Source organism: Lonchura striata, chromosome 13 (assembly GCF_046129695.1).
Source record: "Lonchura striata isolate bLonStr1 chromosome 13, bLonStr1.mat, whole genome shotgun sequence".
Classification (NCBI taxonomy): domain Eukaryota; kingdom Metazoa; phylum Chordata; class Aves; order Passeriformes; family Estrildidae; genus Lonchura; species Lonchura striata.
Genome location: NC_134615.1, coordinates 19,868,388 through 19,891,751, shown reverse-complemented (window position 1 = coordinate 19,891,751; position 23,364 = coordinate 19,868,388). Strand labels below are relative to the sequence as shown.

Here is a 23,364-nt window from a genome sequence, read left to right as displayed (position 1 = left end):
TGAGTCTAAACATATGGTGTTTTACATTAACTCATATCAGCAAATTATCTCTTGAAAATTCCTAAACTACAGCCATGTCTCCTGTTAATGAGCTACTAGAAGAGGAAAAATAAGCCAAGACACTTACACAAATGTAGCTTAATTTTAAGGAATTTGTCTAATTAAGAAATAATTAGTTATGACCTGAGTAAACCAGGATAAATACAGCAAGACTTTTATCATTTATATGCAAATAAAATCATGCCAAAGTAAAATTTCCATAACATTAGAAGTCTCTTCATGCAGTGTTTCTAAATATTTATAACTTTAGTTCCCTCAACCTCTCTCACTCGTTTGCTCTTATGCAGTGAAATAGATCTAAAGAAAGAAAAATATGAACACAGAAGAATCACCTGTTTCCATGAATGTTTCCATCTAAAACAACTAATAAAGGAAAAAAGAGGGTTTTTCACTGCTCTGCTTGCAGTGTTCACTGTTGCAAACTTACATTTTTATGAGTTTCATCTCAGTTAGGGGATTTTCTGAACTTCCACCTATCGAATCTTGTCCTATTTTCATTTTAAATAATTAAATATCTAACTGCCAAAAATAATTCAAAAATAAAATAAAATAAATCCCCCCCAGAAACCAGGTTAGAAGGATGCACTTAGGGTTTATGAAATCATATATTCTTGTTCGTGCTGTGACAGTGCTTTGTGCAGTATTTTGGGCATATTTGGAGGTATTTATTCAAAGAATAGCAAAAAGGCAGCTGGAACACACACATGTGCAGCAGAATGATGTGCAGCTATATTTTCTTAAAATGGACAAGTATATAAGTTAGCCTCTTATTGCTTGCTTGGTGAATGTATCAGTCAGAACTATATTAAAAAATCATTTTATTCCTTGCAAACACCTGTTCACCTGTGACACCACAGGAAAATGGGTTTCATTTCTGCTCCTGCAGCATCTGTGAGCTGAGCTGCAGCTGCAGGGCCCAGTGGTGCTGTGGCTGCCCCCAGGGCACAGAGCTGCATTAATCCCAGCAGGGTGGGAACAGCTGATATATTCTGGGGTGGGGGAGAGACAACCCACAAAGGGTTCTAATTCCATTTCCACAGATCAGACTATGGGATGTCACTATCACCCACCCACAGGTGGTCATCTGCCTCACCCATGGGCTGGGATGCAGATGACTCCCTGCAGTGGACTTAAAATACAGCAGCCAAAAACTTTGGAGGGCACCTGGCCAGTTGGATCCTAGACTCCAACCTTCTGTTATTTTTTAATTTCTTTTTCTAGCACACCATAATTTTTGTATCATTTCAATAATGGAGACCCTCAGGGTCCACAGTGTCATTTTTTCCTCAAAATATCTTCGGGGCTTGTTAAAAATACATAACAGTGAACAGGCTGTGTTTGGAGTCCTGTGAAAGTGCTTCATTATATAAGGACTCCTAAAGCTTGGTGTATAAAAGAACAGATACCAAAAGACTGGATTTTGAAATTAACTGTTCATTCAACTGAGCAAAGATATTTAAATTTTCTCACTTGTAGCCTAATTCCCTCTAATGCTGTTACAGAAAGTCACTGAGTCCACAAATGCTTGAAGCATTCCTATTTCTTAATTTCACACAAATTCTTTTCACAAATTTTGCAAGAATATTGTACTAAATTAAAATTTACCCCTGTATTAAAATTAAAAACCTGGTTAGTGCTTTTGTCTCAAATACATGCAGATACAGCTTTAAAATTATGACCCATTATCCTACAATAATTCTATAGAAATCAAGCATTAAACTCACAATTCTGAAACCACAGAACTAATTATTATATCATATGTTCTATGCTCACTTTTGAGCAGACCACAACTGCAGGGCTGACAGAACTAGGTATTAGAATTACTTGAATAAACTAAATGCTAGCAATTTCCAGATAATCATACACTTCTTCAATTAACACCCATAAGCTGATGGAGGAGATATACAGAATGAAAGGTATTAACATGGGAACAAAGCTCAATTTTCCACTGAAATTTTCTTAGCATCAGATATTTACAACCTGGACTACTTCACCAAAATTGCAGAAAATTTTAAGGCCTGTAGCAAGCAATGTGAAGTCAAAGATTTCTGGAATACAGGCTTCTAAAGAGATTTATTTATGGGCACAGCTGATCAGAATGGATAAAGCAGCACAACTTTTGCAAAGACAGTGGAAAGGTTCTACACAATAACCAAACAAATTTATTCTCAGATGATGGTTGTGTGTTCCCTTTGCAACGTGATTTATAAAGAGCAGAAAACAGGTCAGGGTCTGAAGAAGGAAATGCAGAGTGTAGGGAAAGTGGAAGTGAATGACATAAAGCATCAAGAAAGACAAGGGGAATAAAATGTTGTGGAATGAAGTTAAAAATGCAAAGGCAAAAGAGAAAGAAGGTGGAAAATGAAAAGATGGCAGGGAAGGATAAGGCAGGTAATATGGTTTTCTTCAGGTCTGTAAAGAACAAGGGGTCAGAAAGGGAGCAGCAGCTCCTCTTGCTGTACACAGGGAATTGACAAACATATAATGAATTCATTATGTCAGTTCTTAAATAAAGAAAAAAGAAAAAGAAAAAATAAACTGATTATAGACCACACCTGTATTATTAAGAAACAGAAGGTATAGATAGTCATGGACTTACATTTCCAGGTCCAGGACATAGCCATAGAAATCAAGGTCTTTGCAGCAATTAGGACATTAAGATTCTGAATTTTGAATAAATATCTAAATAAGACAGAATTGTTTTTGTGTTGTGAGGAACAAGAGATGTGGAAGTCTGAGCAGCCAAACTTCAAAAATGTCTGTGTTACATTCTGAAGGTTACTGATGGATGACAAAAAAATTTATTATTAAATTAGCAAGCAAGGCCAGACCTTCAAGACTTAGTCTTGAGCTACAGGACAGGTGCTCTGTGTCGAAATTCCCACTGCAGCATTTCTGTACTCGTAGCAAGGGATCAAGAAACTCAGAACGTGTGCAGTTTTCCAGAAAAGCAAACCAACAAAAATTTACACCTAATAAAAAATGAAAAACAAGGTCCTCCTTGCCATTCATAAAGACAAGAATAATAATTTCTGTTTAACCCACAGTTGGTTGTGTGTCAGGCTGGTTCAAGAAAGGTTTATGAGCAGATAAAGCTTTCCTACCCAAGTATTTTGACTCACACCAATCAGAAAAAAAGAGATGTTTCCATCTTTCCCCTGAACTCCTAAGGTTCCTTCCTTTCCTGCAGGAAAACACAAGTTCTGAAGAAAGGGAAAAGTGCCTCCCTGGATGTTGTTGTTGTACCCAGAACAGTGAGGCCTCAGCAAGGTATTTTGAGTGTTATTATAATACAAAAAGGGAAAAGAAACAAATAAAGCAATCATGCTAAACAGAAAAGAAGCATTATGATGACTTTTAAATGCCTTAAAATGCAATTAATATATAATAACAAAAGTGGTTTCATAGACAATTAACATAATATGACAAAAAATGTTATTAGTCTCCCTGTATTTTACTGAACACATCATTATTCTTTCTGGGAGTGTTCTATTAGAAAATAATTTTTAAAAATACCTAAACCAAAAAAACAACAGACAAAAACCCCACAAAACTCAATCACTAAATGCTAATAAATTTGATGTACTGTCTCAATAAACACATGTATTCCCATAGTTCCTACTGCTCTGCATTTCCACTCTCCCACTCATGAAAGACTGAGTGCCTTCCTTTTTTCGGGATATTCGTAGGAGATGACTGGGGTCTGACATTCCCCATCAACTGGTTTCAGCTCAGAACAGAGCAGATCAGTTACACTCCAGACAAATCTGCCTGTGCAGATAACCAGGTTAAAAATACATTTTTACATTTTTCTTGAAGTTAGAAGCAAATGCGTAATTTTCCTTTTGAAGGAGCAGCATGTTTCTGTGTGCTGTCCATAGATCTCCAGCCAGCATCAGCTGAGATTCAGCATCAGGGGATGATAAATCATTCCAAAAAGGATGTGGCTGCACTAAAATGGACTTACACAGACAAGAAATTCCTTCTCCTGCACAGGATAAATTACAGCCATTCACTTCCAGGGTTTTGCTATAGTAACACTTCCCTTATCTGCAAAAATGCATTAAAGCACTCACAAATCTTTCCCACAAAATGCTCCTCAGCACCTGACCAAGCTAGTTTTCCTCATCATTGTGAAGCATTTCCATTGTTTGCTCCTTATTAAACAGGGAAATTGAGCCCAGCAGGGCTGCAGCCTCACCCTCAACCTGTGCTTCAGTCCTGTGTCCCTGAAGTGAGGCAGTTCACAGCAGAGAGCTGCTGATGGGTCTGAAATCTTTACCCTCCTCTCAGCCCACTTGTCAGCCAACATATCGAAACAATTCTTTGTAGAACTACACACTCCCAGTTTGCTTTTCAGCCCTGTTAACATAAGTTTTCTAAATATCTCAGTCTGTCACTCCCAGTTGCAAGGCATCCCTTCACAGAAGTGTGATCTGCCATTAGGAAAAAAGCTGAGGGCTGATTTCACACCTCGGATTGTTAAGGATTTTTTTTTAAAGCAAATAAAACTCTTTACTTAAAAAAATAATTAAAACTAACTCTTCATTAGCAGTTCAAATTGCCTAGGTAAATTTGGTCACAGCTCTAATTTGCACACAGTTTTATCAAGCTGCTTCATTTCATGCTTGCAGAGGATCACTTTCTGATTATTTCATTGCCACAGACATTTGTTGCCTTTCAACCACGGCAATATCCTTTAAAAGCTTGAATCCTGGAACACCCCACTGGCACTTTGCCACTGATGCTTTGGAGGATGCAGGACTGGACTTCACTGCTGCAGGGTTTCCAAGCAGTGGGAAGTGATGGGAAACGAGCTGCTGCATCTGGAGGCTTTGTCCTGTACCCAAGGAATGCCTTAGCCCAATTCTCATGCATGAACAGTAAAAAAATAATGGAATCTTTTTGCCAATTCTTCTGGACCCACCTGACTTGGAGTAAAGAACAGAATTTTTGTAACTTCAAAACTTTCTGTCATCTTGGCAGTGGCAATCAGCTTCTACAACTCTTCCTGCCTTTCCTTGCATTCTGCCTATAAATGCATTATCCAGGTAAATGTGAGGGTTTGTAAATGAACCCAGGGGTTTTAAATAACAAATTACCCCATAATCACTGGTTTTCAGACTTCTATTTTCACTGGCCCTCTCTTTGACCCTTTGTTTCCCAATTCATTGGGGTTTTATCAACATTGAGCACAAGCAGCCTTCCAGCTTCACTGGACTCCTTTTGCTGTTATCACATCACTTTACAGAAGCACTTGATTTCTTTTTTTTCCTCAAGGAAAGAACTGAAAAGTCACTAACATTTCTTCTCTGCTGGAATCAGAAAAGGCTATGGGTCTGAAGTGGACTCCAAATTTCTGTAAATTATGAGCAGGCTTTGGATGGTGTGCTCCTCACTTATTTGGGCTAGAAAATCCATCTTTAATCTCCACACCAATCTCCTTCATCTGTTTTTCCACATCTGCATTTTCCAATAGCGAATAAACTATTAATAATAATAAATAAACTATTTGTCACTGTCTGAAATTTCTGACTCAGTCTTATTTATTCAAATCTCAAGGGAAAACTAAATATACTTGAGAGCATATTTGTACAATGCAACACTTTTTGCTCCCACTAAACCGGGGCTCCAGGCTCCCTCTTATCTCACCAACCCAGAAGCAATTCCACAACGTGCCCAGAGCTTCTTAAGCCCCTCTTCAGAGCATCATTTAGCAGTTTTGTCAACAAGCTCCAGCAAGCCCCAAAGTAAAACCATTCCATGTAAATCCATGGGTGTACTCTGACCTGCAGAATTCCTATCAGGATGCTCGCTAACAAACCTCTCCAGGAGGAAAAACGAGCTGCTACAGTTTTCTAACACAGTCTGTCTTTGCTGGGCTTTGCATCATCCCTGAATCCTCCTGCTCCTCTTCACAAGCAGCTTTCACTTCAAACTGAAGCTGACAGACATTCCTTGGGCTTTAAGAACACAAAGCACAGAGTTTCATAAGAAATAAACTCTGTTCCTTTGCTAAAAGCCAAATTTTAAACTCATCTGAAAACACAAATGTGCTCCATTGAAAAGACTGGCAGGCCCTGACCCTCAGATGTTTCCACTCTACTTTAAAATATTTTCTAACTTTTACTAGAAATAAAATACTTAAACAGGGAAAGAAGGGATTAACACAGTGAACAAAGTTGTCTGTGTAGAGTTTAATGCTCTCTAATTTAGTCATGTCCTCTAGTTGTGAATCCAGAGAACTCCTACAAGTTTTTCTGCATTCCTCCAAGAGAAAGAGGGCAGCAAAACCCAGATTTTCAATCTTTCAGTGGGAAAAAAAAAAAAATTAACAGATTAAGAAGTATTCTTAGCTAATTTAAAATATTCTGAGGTAGCAAAATCTGCAAAGTTCTATGAAATATTGCGATCACCAAAGCTCTGTTTTCTGCCCTATTAACATTTTTCAATTCTTACCCCTGGAGCACATATGCACTAAGTGCAGGAAAAAAATCAGTGACAGCATCATAATAAATCAGGCAGAACATCCCTGGGTGTAGCTGAAGGACTAAAACAGATTTTATCTTTTCATCCTTCCCCCACCTCTGATTACACACTTGATATTCAGACGGTTTGCAAAGAACTTGTATTTTTTCACAAGGATCTCTTCCTTACTCATTTATGTTTTGCTTTGAATTTTTCCTTTCAGAACCACAGTGCTGGGTGGCGGGAAGCTCAAACAAAACCAGAAAAGAGAGAAATTCAAGGATATTTCAAGTTATTCACCTTTCAGTGTACCAAGGAAATCAGGGAGAAAATCCTGTTGTCTTCCTGACTCCATGACACATCTTTATTGGAAAATAATGGGCTGGATTTGAGACAGAGTAATCAGGTTGAGGATTCTCCTTCAGGACATTCCAACCCCATTTTTTCTGCAGGATGGGGGTGAGCTGCTGAGCAGAGTTGGATAACAGCTCAGGAAGCACCACAGCCTCTCAGTCTGTACACTCACATTGCTCTGGATCTCCTGCTAGGTGACATTTTTTGTGCACGACTTACATTGCTTCAAAAAGCCTCCTCTAGGGAAGTGGGTTTGTCTTAATTTAAGCATGTCTTTTGCCAGATCAGATATGAGGGCCATTTGTGGGTTGCTGCACTAACTTCAAAAGTCTACTATGATTTTCCAGGAGAAAAAAATACTCAAGGTTTATACTCAACACATTAAGGTGGAAATCACTGATAAAATAAGAAACAGCTGGCAAATGAAGACAAGGAGCAGCGTTAAAAAGAGAAACTGCAATGTTTTTCTTGCAAGGAGGACGTCAGCAGCTCCCATAAATCCTGTGCAAGTGCTTAACACACATTTCACTGCAGACCCAGATACGAAGGAGATGTTTTAAGTGTTGAAAACCAGCATATGGTAAATTTTAGCAGTGCTGTTTGAGCAGTAGGACCCATCACCAAACTGGGAAACTCTCCCAGGGGAGGAAGGAAACAGCACTGTAGGTACAAGTGGTGATTACTACCCTGCAGGAGATGAAAATGAGGGGTCAGGGATGGCAGCCAGTGAAACGATGAAACGTAAATTTTAAGGAATGTAGAGATTTTAGAGGAGCTAAGATTTTAGTTAGAAATAAGCCTTACTAGAGTTAAATAAAATAAATGAGTAGGCCTTGATGAAGTTAAGAGTTAGTAGTTAACTAATAATTGATTGCTCGTCAGCACAATGTTTAGTTAGCTGGGTTTATAATGAAGAATACACAAAGTGACAAATTGCTTTTAGGAACATAAAACAATTGTGTCCTCCTCAGTTCTGAAACCAATTGAAGACAAGGAATGGAGTTCTACCAAGAGTTCATTTGTCATCTTTGCATTGAAAAGGTAGAAAGGTCAGAATGAGGAAGACTTCATTTACTTCCTCATTTTGGGACCCCTCCCCATGAAAGGGACACCAACCCATTTCAAGGAACAAACTTCATGCTGAATGGCTTTTGGAGTGATTAGCATACGAAGCAGGGAATGGGATGTACCAAAATGATGAATATGGATTTCTATTTTGGGTATTCAATACTTGTATGGATAAAAGGGCTCTGTAATCACCTGGAAGGCATGGTGTGGATTTGGGAGCGATCCCACACACAATAAACACACACTTTCTAACTTTAAACTGTTAGAGAGTTTTTGTCCATCACAGTTGGATATTGGTACTAGATCAATATCCATATTTTTTTAATAAATCACCAGAACTGTCCCCAAGCAGGGGACAGGGCACCTTGTGCTTCCTCTGCCAGAGGTGGGAGATGTCCCTGGGGAGGGGCACAAAAGGCAGCATGCACCAATCACTGAGCACTTGGAATTCTGCTGCTCCTCAGGATCAGCATGGCCAGTGCTGATCTGTGAGTGCACATTCCCAGAGCTGGACGGAAAACAGGAATTGACAGGTCTTCTGTTTATTTTATGCATTTTGGGACAAGGTGGGGCAGTTTTGCAGGTTTTGGAGATCATTTGTTGGGTATTCAGTGAAGAGTAATGTTTTTATTGATAAGGAAAAGAATCTTTGGTAAGATCTTTGTAGTTGATGTACATTTCATATGTAACATTTTCATCTCATCAGAATCTTTTTTATTTCTATTAAAGACACCCATTACTAAAAATGGAGTTCAGTGGTAGTTTCCATCGACCATTTGACAATAAAAATGTATAATTCTGTAGCACCATAGTACAATTCCCCCAAAAGATCTTCCTTTGTCCAAATAAAATTTTCTATTCAGAAATCTAATGCATTCACAATGTTCAGACAGCATTTCCACTGAAGATAAATGACAAAAAATCCATGCAGAAAGCAGACAAATTTCAATTGTATGAAAAACAAGCACATTTACCATTTCCAACCATTGTTTTCGAAATTTCATAGCACAGTGGCTGCAGTTGAATCTTCAATTTAACTGCAGATCTTTCAGGAGCAAATGCACATTCAGAAAATGCACGCTGTCAACACAGAGGCAGAGATGTTATCCCTGTGAGTACTCACCTCGTAATTGGCAATCGCTTCTCGATCGAGGGTTCGGGTCACGGAGACGTCCCCGTTCATCTCATTGATTCTAAAAATTCCTTTTGGGTCTTGATCTACTCCCTTCCCAGAGAGCCGAAACTTTACTCCCTCTGTCCCCTCACTTCTGATGACCTGCATGGCAGGAAACAAGCGATGGGCCACATTGTAAAATCTTTTAAACACATCCTAAAACCACATAAGTCATTTCACTCTTTCAACTAATGCTGAGCTATGTTCCCTGCCAATAAAATGTAGTGATAAAATATGATTTCAATCATTCACAAGACACTGTGCAATTTTTTGTGTTAAACCATGGAAAAGCTACTCATGTCCTTGGCCAGTTCCTATCTTATCTTTAGTGTCTTCAATTTCACTACTTAAAGTTTCTGTTATTCCATCACTGAATTTACTCTATGCCTAGAATTTGACATTTCATTTAATGCTATTTCTTCTTTTTAGTTAAATTGATAGAACAGCTACAACCTTGCAAAAAAAAAAAATAGAGAATATTGCATTGATTGCCAAGAAGCACTCTTATTTCACAACAACCCTTTCCATACCAGAGAGAAATCACACAATTTTTTATTAGTCATTGTGAAGTCATTACACTCTACTTTCAGGTTGGGTTTTTTTTTTCCCCAGTTCTCTTTCAAACCCTTCCTTTCCCAGGGCTTTAAATCAAGGGAAAAATCTCTGCATGAAAATATCAGAATATCCTGCCCAGAATACTCCTGAGTCACACAGCTGGAATTAGTCCACTTCCCAAATTCCTGTTTATGTATATACACATGCCCCATGAGTGTATGGCAAATCCTTGTTACTATCACCTTATTTTGCCATGAGAACAAAATCCATAAAAATCCGATTTCATGGCAGCCTCACATTAGCAACAGTAACATTTACCAACCTGCAGAGTCACACAATGTCAGTTACAAGCTACACACTTTGCAAATTTGGATTTGTAGACCAGAATCTGAAGGATTATAAATTAATCTTGCCCTTTAAGGCTGACAATCTTGCCAAGCCATTTCTTCCCTCTGCTGTTTGGCATTTTTGTTTCTAGCAGCTTCATATTGCTGATTTCCGCAGAAACATTAAGTCAAAAATTTATATTCTTGTCTGAATTACAGCTCAGGAAGAGGAACGGAGAAAGTGGCCTTAGAAAGCTGGACCTTCTCCAATTTTGAGATAATAAATATGCAGGGTGTTTAATAATGTCCCTGAGGAAATAAATGTTTGCTGCCCTATTGCTATGGGTTGAGCAATGCTGGTTTGCCCAGATTACTGGGCAGCGAGATTTTGACTTAACTCCATAATCATTATTCCTTTATTTTAATTGAGAAAAAATTGCCACGAGTTATGAAATAGGAAATCAGCATTTTCACAGATAAAGTTTTGCTTTCCAAACCCTTTGGGGAAGGGAGATATTTTGAAGTAAAAACCTGCTTCACCTCTTTTTTTTCTCTCTCCTTCCAACACTCAGAAACACTAATGGTTGAAGTCTCCTTCCTATGAATTTTTGAGTAAGTCATGCCAAAACACAGAGGCAGACAACACTGCAGGTGACAAAGGGGCAAAGTCACTTTGAGACTTCTGGTTTGGTGATGAAACTCGATCTTAATGGCTCCTACTGAAAAGTTACCTGCTGTTCAGGTCATTTTTGGACCAATTTGTAGTATTTTTACATCAAGCCTAAAAATACAAGTTTTTCTTAACATAAAAGCTATGCTCGAGCTTTTGCAAAGTCATGACCATTTCTCACTTTTGTAGGAAAAAGATGAATTGATCCTTTTCTGCCCTGATGTCTGAGACTTATTATGAGGTAAGTGCACCTTCTCATGCAAGAACAGTGGTTTGAAAGCCTGAAATCAGCCCCAGGCCAGCACAAAAGTCTAACTCAGAGATGTTTATGCTACAGCCATTTCCACCAGAGCCACCAAACATTATCTGTTTATGACAAATTTAATATGCAGTATAAACACAATGCCCCAGTTGTAACAATCCACAATAAGAAAGAAAAACAAATATCGAGCTCTGAAAGGGAATTTGTAAAAAAATCCCAGATATTAATAGGGAAATTTTTCTCCACACTAGATAGAAAAGAATGTAATAATGATGGTGATAATAATACTAATAGTGGTAATAGTGGTCTTTGCAAACCCAACCAGAGGGAAAATTTCTTCTCAACATCAAATCTGGCAAAGATCTCTACCTTGAATTTGATGGTGAGACATCCCAATATGGTGCCTGAAAAGTCTGTGCTCCTTGGAGCTCTCACATCCCAAATCTCATCCCAACCCCAGCTGAAAACCCTCCTTCACCACCTAATGCATGGCAGGAACAGAGTGACCATTGAGCAGAGCTTTTCCCAATGGCTGGATGAGCTCACTCGGCTTTTTGAAGACTTCAAGGAGATGTCACGCTCCCAGTGCAACCCTCTGCAGACGTTTTCCTTTTATCAATTTACCTGTCCATGCCTGCGGGCACTGCACAGCACCTGCAGCCTGGTTTTGTGACACAGAGCACTGAGCTCTGGGGCACCAGGCAGCGTTTGCCCAGGAGGTGTGGGTGGCTCCCAAAAAAGTCATTTTCAGAATGAAAATGTTCTTAAAAAGCTTAATTAGCCACAAGAGGGAGCCGGGCACTCCCAGGAATGTCAGCGAGAACATTACCATCTCCTAATTAAGATGCTTATATAATGGTTGCATAGTTCAAAGAAAGTGCATTTCCCAGTTCACACGGAGCTCAGTACAATGAAAAGTTTAATAAAAGTCAGGCTTAATTTGCCATATGGTTTGGTGCTTCGGCAAGAGCAAGGAAGAAAACAGGAGGATTGTCTGACATCTCCTCTGGCAAGGCTGATTCGGAGCACTGGCACAAACACAGGAAAATTTCACAGGAAGATTTCCTAGCTCACAATGAATTTGCAGAACAATGCTTTCCCTATATCCTGGTGGAGAGAAAACAAGGCCAGACAATTTCTGCTGCAATGTTTACTTGGGGGATTTCACTTTTACTTTTCTAAAATACATAACTGAAATCCCACAGTCGCTGCTACCTGAAGCCCAGACAAAAACAGATATTTCCATAATTTTTTCGCAGCCTCAGGAACTTCAGTGCAGGTTCAAATACTGAAAATGTCTGCACCATATGGCAGTGGCTATGAGTTGCACATAAAGGCTCTGCATTCTTAGGAAATGCTTATTAAGGCAGCACAGGACCCCACCACCCACCCACTGGGAATATGGATAAGGCAGGAACACTTTATCCAACATCCCAATTTCCACCTGTTTTATTCTCCCTTGTTCTGAGCTCACAGGTCAGAGGGGAATTTCTGTGGGCAGATGGCTCAGAACAGACACCAGCTGAGCATCCCACAACAACGTGGGATGTTGGAGGCTGCTCCCTCACCCAGGACACAAGGACAGCACTGGATGGACACTCAGCCATCACTCACTTTCCCATCTCAAGGGCATTTCAGAGAATAATTGGGAATTAAAGCGATCCATCCCACAGGCACAGCACCCACCACAGCCCAGCAAAAGGCTCTGTGATCCTGCTCAGCTGAAAGACACTTCCAGGCAAACAGAGCATCACAGGAGCTGCTTTCTGCTGAACCGTGCCCAAAATGTATTTCCCCAGTGCTATTTTTGGGCTGACATTATGTATCCCTCGCAGCCAAACTCATTTCTGCAATGTGATCCCCCTGTTGTTAGGGGCTTATCACAAAAGTAAATCAGAGTGCTCTCAAGAGTAGAGAAATAGAAGCACAAAAACCCCACGCTACCCTGAGAGAGAGAATTCACAGTTCTGCAGCGCCAGCAAATCTGTCCTAAGCAGCACCATCCTCAGTAATTACCAGTTTTGTTTTTTAAGAAGTGTTTGCCTCAACCACTCCCATAATTTCTTAGTTCTTGATGCCAGGTGAATTATAGGTGTATTATAATAGTTTCACTTTTTAATTAGAAAACTAATTCCACCCCCAGACATGTTCCATGTCCCAAAACTTTTAATTTCAGAGCATTACAGGGTCTCACTTCTGGGTTTTTTTCTGGTTTGTTTTTTTTTTTTTTTTAGGGTTGTTTGGTTCTGGGATTTCCTGCTTCCCCTTGCCTCTTAGGAGGCAAATTTATTCATGGCATATTTAAAGGTGAACTATTTTTTTCCTCAAATCACAATGCTCCACAAGAGCAAAACAATGGTTTAGACCCATTGTTCAGATATTGTTTAAATAAACAGACACTTCCTGTCCTGCCATACTGAAAATTACTCTTTACAGTCAGAGGCTCCATCTGCTCCACACTGACTCAAATACTCTTTCAACCAAAACAAATGCAAAACATTCCCATTGTTATTCAAAAGCATTAACCAACAGAAACTGCTTCATTACTGTAAGCTAAACATACAAAACCCGTGGCTAGAAGGGAATTTATATAGTTTGCTGAGTTTAATAATTTATTATGTAAAAATTAGTACCTCTAGCTTCTTTAATGAAATGTCAGCTAAAGTGTTTTGGTTGAGTGTGGGAGCCAAATTGTGCTCTTTGATGAAGGCAGGTATTGGCCAAACCTGACCTTGGTTTCCTCTCTGATTAGAACTTTCTCCAGATCCACTCCATGTGCAGGAGGCAGGCAAAGAAATCCAGTGGATTCCTTTCCATAAAATTAACAGGAATTACAAAGCTTCTCTAGGTGATTGTGTCCTTTATTGGTGATAATTAGGGATAAACCCAGCACAGGATATTTTTCAGGCACCACATTTTCTTGTTTTCATAATGGACCATTAACTTTATTATCAATAAAAGCACATCTGGACAGGTGCCCTTTCAGGATGTTATCCAAAACATCCAAAAAAGTTGATGGAGACAAGAATGAACAATATTTGCAAAATTCAAGAAAAGCCAGGGACTTCATAAAAACGGGAAAGCTGGCCGGACAGAACGCACATCCAACCAATATGATTAATGCAACATTCTCCATTTATTTGAGAGGAGATGGCAGCTTTTATACACTTCTACACAGTTTACAGTTTACAAAGGCACTCTCATTGGCAAGTTAACATTATTTATGTTTGTCTTAAGGTGGCCGAAACCTCACACTATAAACCTGTGCTACTTCACACCCAGACAGCCCAGTGCTTCCCATCACACCTTAATACAATTTCTAAATGTGTCACAAACTCTGAATTTCTAACTGCTCCACAAACTCTTAATTTCTAATTGCATCACAGGCTGGAAGGCCTCACAAGGCCCAGATCTGAAGCCTTGACTGGAGTAGCTCAAATCTCATTCCAAACATAAATCATGACCTTTGTCTCTCAGAAATTCTGTAACATTCAAGTAAAGAACAGAACAAAACTTCAACAATTAGAGGTGTTTATGGAAAGCAACAACACAGGAGATATCACAGTCCTAAATTTCAAATAATTCCAGATCGGTTTTCAATCTCCAGTCTATGGAAGGGCAAGGTTTACAAAGCTGTGTCCATTTCTAAGAGTTTTTCTGAGAAGCTGAAACCAGCCAGTCAATCTCCCATTAAATCCTGATATCTGTGCTTGCAGCTGGAGGGGTCCTCCAGAACCCCAGGGACAGGATGGAAAGGGAATGTACAGCACAGACCCAACTCTGAGACAGCCAAGGCAAGGGGACACAAGGCTGAGATAAAGAGTTTGAGTTCTGGGGGAGGCAGAGCTGGGGAAAACTACATTTAGTACCTCAGACATTCGTTCTGTGCCATCAGCTCCTAACATTTTGCTTGGTGCTGTTGACAGTCCAAATAAAAATGCACATCTACAAATCTCCCAGAGAAAAGAGATGTACATAGACAAGAGACTGGATTTAACCCAGAAAAACAATGCCATAATTCAGTTATTTTAAACTTGAAGGACCTATTTTCTATTTCAGATCCTGGGTGAAACACATTACTATAAAATATCTGAATTTTGCATTTTAAAATAGAGATTTGGTTGAATTATTGCATTATGCTTCTCAATCAAAAAGATTACCTAAAACTTTAAATACAATGTAATAAATCCTTTAAGAAAGTTTGGATTCTGTGTTTACTTTTGTGGATTATTTGTTATTTATTCTTACATATTCATACACATTTAAATCTCAGTGGCACAGGGCAAAAACTCTTATTACAAGAGTAGCAATTACTTCTTAGTCACATTGTTTGGCACTTGTTCTCTTAAGCATTACAGAAAAAAAAGGAACGTGTATTATTACAATAAGGCATCTGTAAACTGAAGTGTTTTAATATCTGTGCAAAATTTCTGAAATACTCAGCACGGAGTATATAAATACCTTGAACATGAAAACTTTTATACCAACTTTCAGAGAAGGAACATGGGAATAAAAAAAATCAGGCATTGCAATTAAATTAATTACAAAAATGAAAAAACAAACACCGATATTCTCAAGAGTATCCTTTTTAGCATTTTAACTCAGAGCTTTGTCATAAAAAATATTTCAGGAAGTGTCAGATTTAGGAACAAGGCTGGGAGAATTAAAGTGGTTTTAGATTATTTTTGATGCATTTTTGCAAGATTGATTAGGGGCTGCAAATGGTACCCATGTTCCTCGCCTGAAGGCATTCAGACAAAACTGTGAATGCTCTGATCCAGCACCACACTGAGGACTTCATGTACATGAAGGAAATAGAACTTGCACTGCTCAAAAAGTGGGTGAAACATTGCAGGGTTTTTTTGGACTGGAGCTCTACTTCCTATAAAATGTACTATACCAACTCTTCTTTTGTTTCATCAGTGCAAACACAATGTTTTACTAAGTAGAAACTACTGCAAATCTGAAATCTGACAAGGTTCATGAATTCCATAGGCAAATGTTTCAACAAAGCATCTCAATGTATGAAAACGACACAATATATTAAAAACCAGTGAAGTTGTTTCACCACCAGGGCTCCATTTTCCAGATCTTTTTAGAATAATCAAAACAAATAGGATATTTGATATTCAACCAAAAAAAAATCTTCTCACCATAATGGCTTTTTATCATAATCATGCATAAATGTTTACAAAATTCAGATCAACTTTGTAGTGGGATGCACAGGTGTTCAAGTGAAGCAGAATGAATTTATACGTGTGGGAGCCCTGGGCACCAGTGGATCCCTTCAGCCCCAGGTTCATTATTGTTGTTGTACACAGATGCAAGAATTCTCCCTGAAGAACCCTTTCCAGCAGTTGCAGGGATTTAAATTTGAGGATTTAACCAATATAAATAGCTAACAATGAGCATTTGCTCAGAGATCTAAGCAAAGTAATTCAATAAACACATCAAGATGTGCATTAGCTTTTGTAGCAGGTAATTCCTCAGCTTCCCTTTACTCCTAATTTATAAAGAGCAAGAAGATTCATTACAAATAATTTCCCCTTTCCCTGTTCCTAGCAGTCTGCTTCACAAATATATCTGCAGACTCAGGATTCTGCACACAGCACAGAGTTCACAAACACAGGTTTTGGTGGCCTCAAAGGGGAAGGACTCAGAAATGTTCCTTGTCACAGGAGGCCTGGCTGTTTCACTGGCTGGCCTGGCCTTTCAGGAGCCATTTAAGCACCATATTTTATTTGCTGTTTACGTGACTTGCAAACCCTGTCACTTGGAGGAATTGGAGCACCACTCTCTGCTGAGTGACAGCCAGACGGAGCAGCTCCAAAGCTGTGGTCTGCTAGGAAAAACCTGACTGTGATTGACAATGTTAAAAGAAGAACTCAAAAGATCCCCTTAAAAACAAACAAACAAACCAACCAAGGGATTATTTGGATTTAAAGAGGAGCTTTATTGAAAGCTTTTCACAGCTTTAAAAAGGCAGAAATTAAGAGGGAACGTTGCCACATCTGATGATTTGGAAGGGCAGCAATTCAGAATTTAGGACAAAATACACAATGTGTAATCACCACAGGTGTAGCTAAATCTGGAAGAAATGGGAGAGGAGAGCAGACCCAACGATTGTAAATGCAGGCAAACCCAATGGGAAGAAATGATGATGTCTGACTCAATTCAGAATGCTGAATTATTTCTTTATTATAACTGTGCTAAAATACATTAATATATATTATATAAAAAGAGGATACTAAAACTACATACTGCTCTCTCTGACTCTAACTCCAGCACAATTCGTGACTTGAGAGAGAGAGTACAGCCCCGGGTGGGTTGGATTGGATTGGATTGGATTGGATTGGATTGGATTGGATTGGATTGGCCATCAGGCTCAAACAATCCTCACCAGAATCCGACCAAGCACTCACCCCAGGGAAACAATTCTCCAAACACAATTCACATGGGAAAAACAAAGAGCAGAACTAGAAATTATCTTCTCTTTCGTTTCTCTCTGTGCACCTCTATGAAAAATCCTGAGAAGAAGAGAAATGTGCTTGCCACACCCAACTTCACCTCTTCCCAGGTATTTCACAGTGCTATTTATTCTGAATAAGATCAAAGTCTTAATTCAATCCTGAGAGCCTCTTGTGCAGCACCCAGACAAGCACAAGGCACTGCTCTGGGCTGGGAGCACCAGGGCAGCATTTGAGCTGGAATAATCTGCTGCTGATTAGATGAATAATCTGCTGGAAAGCTCTGCCCTGGCTTGTCTGGGGAATACAAAATACAAAAACCTGGCTGCTTGCTCTCCCTGCAGCCACGCTGACTGCCCCTGGGACTCAGCTACAAATGTTATCTTTAGATCCATGCACGCAGCAAAGAAAGGAATCAAGACCTGGATTAAGTGGGACCCTCCAGCTGGGCAGAGTAATTGGAATTGCAGAATAAGACACTGAAGTTGCAGAGCCGACCTGAGGAGCTGAATGGGAGTAGTAAAGTGAGAAAATGGAGCTGATGAGAATGTTTCACCTAAAATGCTCTTGAAAATTAAGACTCAGTTGAAACTGAAGAAATTTCTTGAAGGATTTTGACTAATTTTATTTTTGCTTTCGCTAGCAACCTGATGAGCCTTGAATATAAAAATATTTTGCAATTAAAATGAACTTAGAGGAATAAGTGCCCCATCAAAAGTACTTAATTTTTATAATTGAAGATATTAAAAAAGACATATCATGATGAAGGGTATTTTTTTCTAAATTTGGTTCGATTACATGAAGTCTGTCTAATACTTGTAGATACTTTAAGAACCTGCTTAGCACCCAATTCCCACTTGTAGCAAACAACCCACAGATCTAATTATAGATTTTCCTCAGTCACCAGTTCCCTAGGAAACAAATCCATGGCTCATGTCTTGTTCATGGAAGGTCATAGGAGGAAGATAAATATTTTTCTGTGTATAGAAACTTATCTAGAGGTCACAGGTCTTCATCTCAACAGATGCTGGTGCTTCTGCCAAGGGCAGATGGCAGCTGTGTTTGACAGTTATCTGGGATGTTTAAAACTTTCAAATATTTCACCATGATGAAGCACCGAATACTTCTATCAGTAACTTTATGCTTTTTTTAAATTTTAATTGAGATTTTAATTTTGGTTCTCTACACTCATTTTAATTTTTATCAGTGGATCCACCTCACTTTTCATGTAAAACCATCAGAGCTCAATTCTAAACAGTGTGAGTAGTCACAACTCCTTAAGAATTGTAGGCAGAAATGTAACTTAAAGTTATAAATGGTAAATATAATATATGCTTTCTTTATAATGGCCCTTAAATTACCAATGTCATCACAAACCTGATCAAGTCTTTTACCTACACGCTTGAAAAATCTTTTGTTACCAATTCCACATGTGACTGTGTGTGAAGATCTAACATGGACTACAAGGCAGAAATCTCTGATAATGTTACTCAAAATAAAGTTTTAACTACACTTTGATAAACTTGACTGCTTCTAATTTGAAATAAAAGCAGTCTATAGTGACTAAATGTTAGCACTGACATTTTTTTTTTTTAAATCTAAAACCAGACAATTTTATTTATATTATATTAATCTACTGTATTAGTAAAAACCCTAATCATACTTACTAACACTGAAAAGAGATTTAAAAAACAAGAAATGAGGTATTTACCAGAGTGACTTCTGCTTGGTTTTATTAAAGCCAAGCACTCAGTTCATAAAGTGGAATAATTACTTGAGTAGTCAGAAGAAAACGAAGGGTGGATCTCTGATCCTGGTATTTTCACTGCAGGTTTTGCCATTTATTCTATGGCAGTTTAATTTTTAAATGGTAATTTGAATTGGAGCAGCCTGTACCCCAACATCAAACACGCAGAGAGACCCAAAACCCAGAACATCTGCTCCTTCCCAGCTACTCCACAAAAATACAGGAGGTCTTTGGAGTGAACTTTGAAAACTACTGATGCACTTCTGAAAACACAGAAAACGGATGCATTTCAAGTGGAATCACAAAGTGCTGGCAGGTACCATGAGATCAGGTTCCTGTCACTGCTGCACACCAAGGATTTCTTTTATGTATCCACTGCAAACAGCTCTGCCCCTCCTTGTGCCTTTGTAAGGGCTCTCTCCAACAAAATTGCAGACAATGAGAAATTATTCCTGCTTACTCACATCAAGATAACTCTGTATACCTAATTCTGGACTTGCAAAACTATTTAATTCAATATTGCAACAACACCAATTACCCAACCTGAATTTATGCAGAAAAGAGCTGCTCTAGGTTAGTGTGATAATTCATGCAAATTTCATAATTTCCTTCCTCAAAAAACTGGAAGCTGAGCCATAAAATTTAAATGCAGAGAGCATCTACAATTTGTGACTCAGCAAGCCAAAAGTTGTCGCTGCTCCAAGTGAGGGTGTCTTTGTTTTAGTCTCATCTCCTACTGACACAGATATTTGCATCAATATTTCTGCATAAGCATTTGCATTTGTGTGCAAAGGTTGGCATCTATACCTGGAGAAACTGTGGAAAAAGGCCAAATTTGGAACAGGAAATACTTAAACTACTCTTTTTACTTAGTGAAAGCTCTCACAGTCCTTAGCAAGTGTTATCTTAAGTGAACCAGTTGCCACCGATTTTCTCTGCTGGCAAACAAATGTCAACCTGATTTAATCTAACTATTCATTTGTAATAAAAAACTCCACAGAAAGCCAAAAATCTCCTACAGAAATAATCTGAAACATTGAGGGGATTACAAGGGTATTGGAAAGCACTGCACAGATGCTTGCTTTGAGCTCCAACAGATTATTTTAAGAGTATGAGTAAGATTTTCTGGTATCTCTGAGAATAAATAACAAGTAATCCACAGGATGTTGAGTGATCAATTACACTGTGTTTCAAGTTTGAAGTAATCTTTTTTGAGAAGCCTTATTTCAGAATTCAGCCAAACTAGTGTCTTGTTTGCCATCATAAGAAAAAATGCCCTCGAGTCAGGTGACACGAAAATATTTGTCAAAATATTTTCCTGGGTTTCAAAACGCATTGATAAATACAGATCTTTTCCTCAACTTTCACTAAGCAACAAATAAAACTACAATGTAAAAATGTGGAGCAAAGATTCTCCCCATCATTCCAATGGTAGCATTGCCCACTCTTGTGGAAGATTCCAAAAAGTTAAAGATAGAAATGCAAGATGAGTTAAAGCTTCAGTCAATAGGCTCCTTAAAGACTACACATAACAACCTTTGGATCTTTTGACCAATAATTATTAAATATGGGCTTCAAATATAAATGCTGTTTTAAAATATGAAACATTTCCAAAGTCTAAGATGACCTTTAAGGGAAGCTCTAGACAGAAACTGTTAACATGACAATCTATACTGCATTATTTTCAGAAAATAACTTTCTAAGCTGCCTAAAATATGGTACTATTGCCTTACACATCACCAGCAAAATAAATAAATAAATAGTTAAATAAATAAACTTTTAAAATGCAGCTTAAAAAAAAATTCATTTTGGCCACTTATCTCTGTTTTTATCCCATATGCAGCTGTGTTTTTCAATGTTCTGTGAAACCCAGTCCATCAAAGTCTAACTTAATTCTTTTCTTAACAAATATACCTTAAAAAACAGTATTTCATGACATCTAAGACTGCGGGAAAGAAATGTTCCATATTGCAATCCAGAATGGAATAGGTGGTGGCTTCTATTAGCAACGATTAAGAATTAAAATATTAATCTTGAAGAACCCCTATAACACACAAAGAACGTAAATTCTGCTCTTGAATTAGTGGAATAAAATTTACTTTTTAAAGGAAGGAACCAGAGGGTAAATACACACAAGGTTCTAGAATAAAAGGTTTGATTTTGCTCAGTGATGGCCTGAGGCCAAGAAAAAAATTAGTAGGCAATAGAAATAATGGAGTCTCCTTTCTTTAACACTGCATTTCATAAACTTGCAAGTTAGTATCAGCCTCTGAATTTATCATTTATCAGTTCTTAAATCTTAATTACAGTTTTTATACAATTAAAACCAAAAAATTGCTGGGATTTTTAATCCACTTGTGGCTAAATACAAGATATTTTTCCATTGCCTCTAGAGGCTTTATCTTTTCTAACTCAGACAAAATTAGATGCTTTCCAGTCACATACAATTGCTTTGCCATAACACTGTTCAAAGTCAAAAAATACTATTTAAAGCTAATAGTAAGATTTTGTGAAAGTTTGAGCTGTTAAATTACTAAAGTGTTACAGACATAGGATTGGTGGATAATGGCTATGGCGTTCTTTGTCTTGCAGAATGTAAATGCAGCTAATAGTGTGGAAAAAAAAATCATTTTAATACTTAGCTGAGATTGAAGAAAATAAAGGCTAGAGAAAGATATTCAAGAAGTAAAATTCACACTGAATAAACCAGAGCAAAAAAGCAAAAGGGGGATATTTTTATAAAGTATTTTAAATGTTAGAAATTCCCTCTTTTGTAATAACAAGATTTTTATTTAAATGAGCTCAGGAGTCACGGGGGTTCTGTCCCATCTACTAGAACAAGCTTAAGCAATTTAAACCTGACTTTAAAAGAGAAGTTTAATGCTGTTTAATGGGAATGATTCTGACATCATCTAGTCCTGCTATTCTAAAGGATATGTTGGATTACTAGAGAAAAAGTCCCATTGATCTGGAACAGGGTCTGGGAGGTGGATCCAGCCCAGGAGTGGTCCTGATGCCAGAGCATCCTTGCAGTGGTGTCTCCCTCAGTTCAGTGTTCTCAGGGCTTTATCCCGTGGTATTGTAAATGCAGGCAAACCCAATGGGAAGAAATGCTGATGTCTGACTCAATTCAGAAGGCTGAATGATTTCTTTATTATAACTATGCTAAAATACATCAATATACTATATAAAAGGAGGATACTTAAACTACACACTACTTTCTCTGAGTCTAACACAACTCATGACCCTCTCTGAGAGTCCAGCCCCAGGTTGGATTGGGTTGGATTGGATTGGATTGGATTGGATTGGGTTGGATTGGATTGGATTGGATTGGATTGGATTGGATTGGATTGGATTGGATTGGGTTGGATTGGATTGGATTGGATTGGATTGGATTGGATTGGATTGGATTGGATTGGATTGGATTGGCCATCAGGCTCAAACAATCCTCACCAGAATCCAACCAAGCACCACCCCAGGTAAACAATTCTCCAAACACATTCCACGTGGGAAAAACAAGGAGCAGAAGTAGAAATTGTTTTCTCTTTCATTTCTCTCTGTGCACCTCTATGAGAAATCCTGAGAGGGAGAGAAATGTGCTTGCCACACCGTGGTGCTTAAACCTTGTCATCTATCCTCTAGTGATAGAGTTAAAACAGGAGTCAAACAGCAACACAGGGCTCCAGTGCCACTTTAAACTGGCAAAACACAAATATCCAACCATCCCCTGCTCCCCTTTAATGTGCAGAGAGCAGATCCAGCTGGATTGTGCACCAATGTTGGAGCCACAGCTGCTCAGGGCCTTGGCTTTGGCTCTGGAACAGCACCAGCCAACAGAGGGGTTTTGGATTTCCAGCCCTAACCAGGCACTGGCACATGGCTAACCCAGGGAAAAGAGAAATCACACCCAAAGACAGCACAGGATTTATTCCACGGTGTTTACACTTCATGCTAACCACTCCTTACTGCTAGTGGCATTATTAAGTGATAATCTATAATCACCCATGGCCATATTTGACTTCAATTACATCGGTGTGAGTCCAAAATTCACCCAGTTTTCATAGGCATTGCTTCAGCTCAGTGTTAGCAAACAGCCCAGTCCGTTCTCACCAGTTCACACAGGCTCAGGTCACTGCTGCAGTTCTATTACTCAAGACAAATGACAGCATTAACATCTATTTCTGATGTAATTAATTGCTGTCTCCCTATATTT

The 23,364-nt window shown here is 38.6% G+C and overlaps 1 protein-coding gene across 2 annotated transcripts in view; it reads right to left on the bottom strand.

Annotated features, from left to right (window-relative positions):
• CDH13 (cadherin 13) overlaps positions 1–23,364 on the bottom strand; it is a 462,820-nt gene that overhangs the window by 237,387 nt on the left and 202,069 nt on the right. For both annotated transcript variants that reach the window (XM_077786380.1, XM_077786379.1), the window contains exon 5: positions 9,074–9,226. In XM_077786380.1, the coding sequence (XP_077642506.1) occupies positions 9,074–9,226 (153 nt within the window). The remainder of the gene's footprint in view (positions 1–9,073; positions 9,227–23,364) is intronic.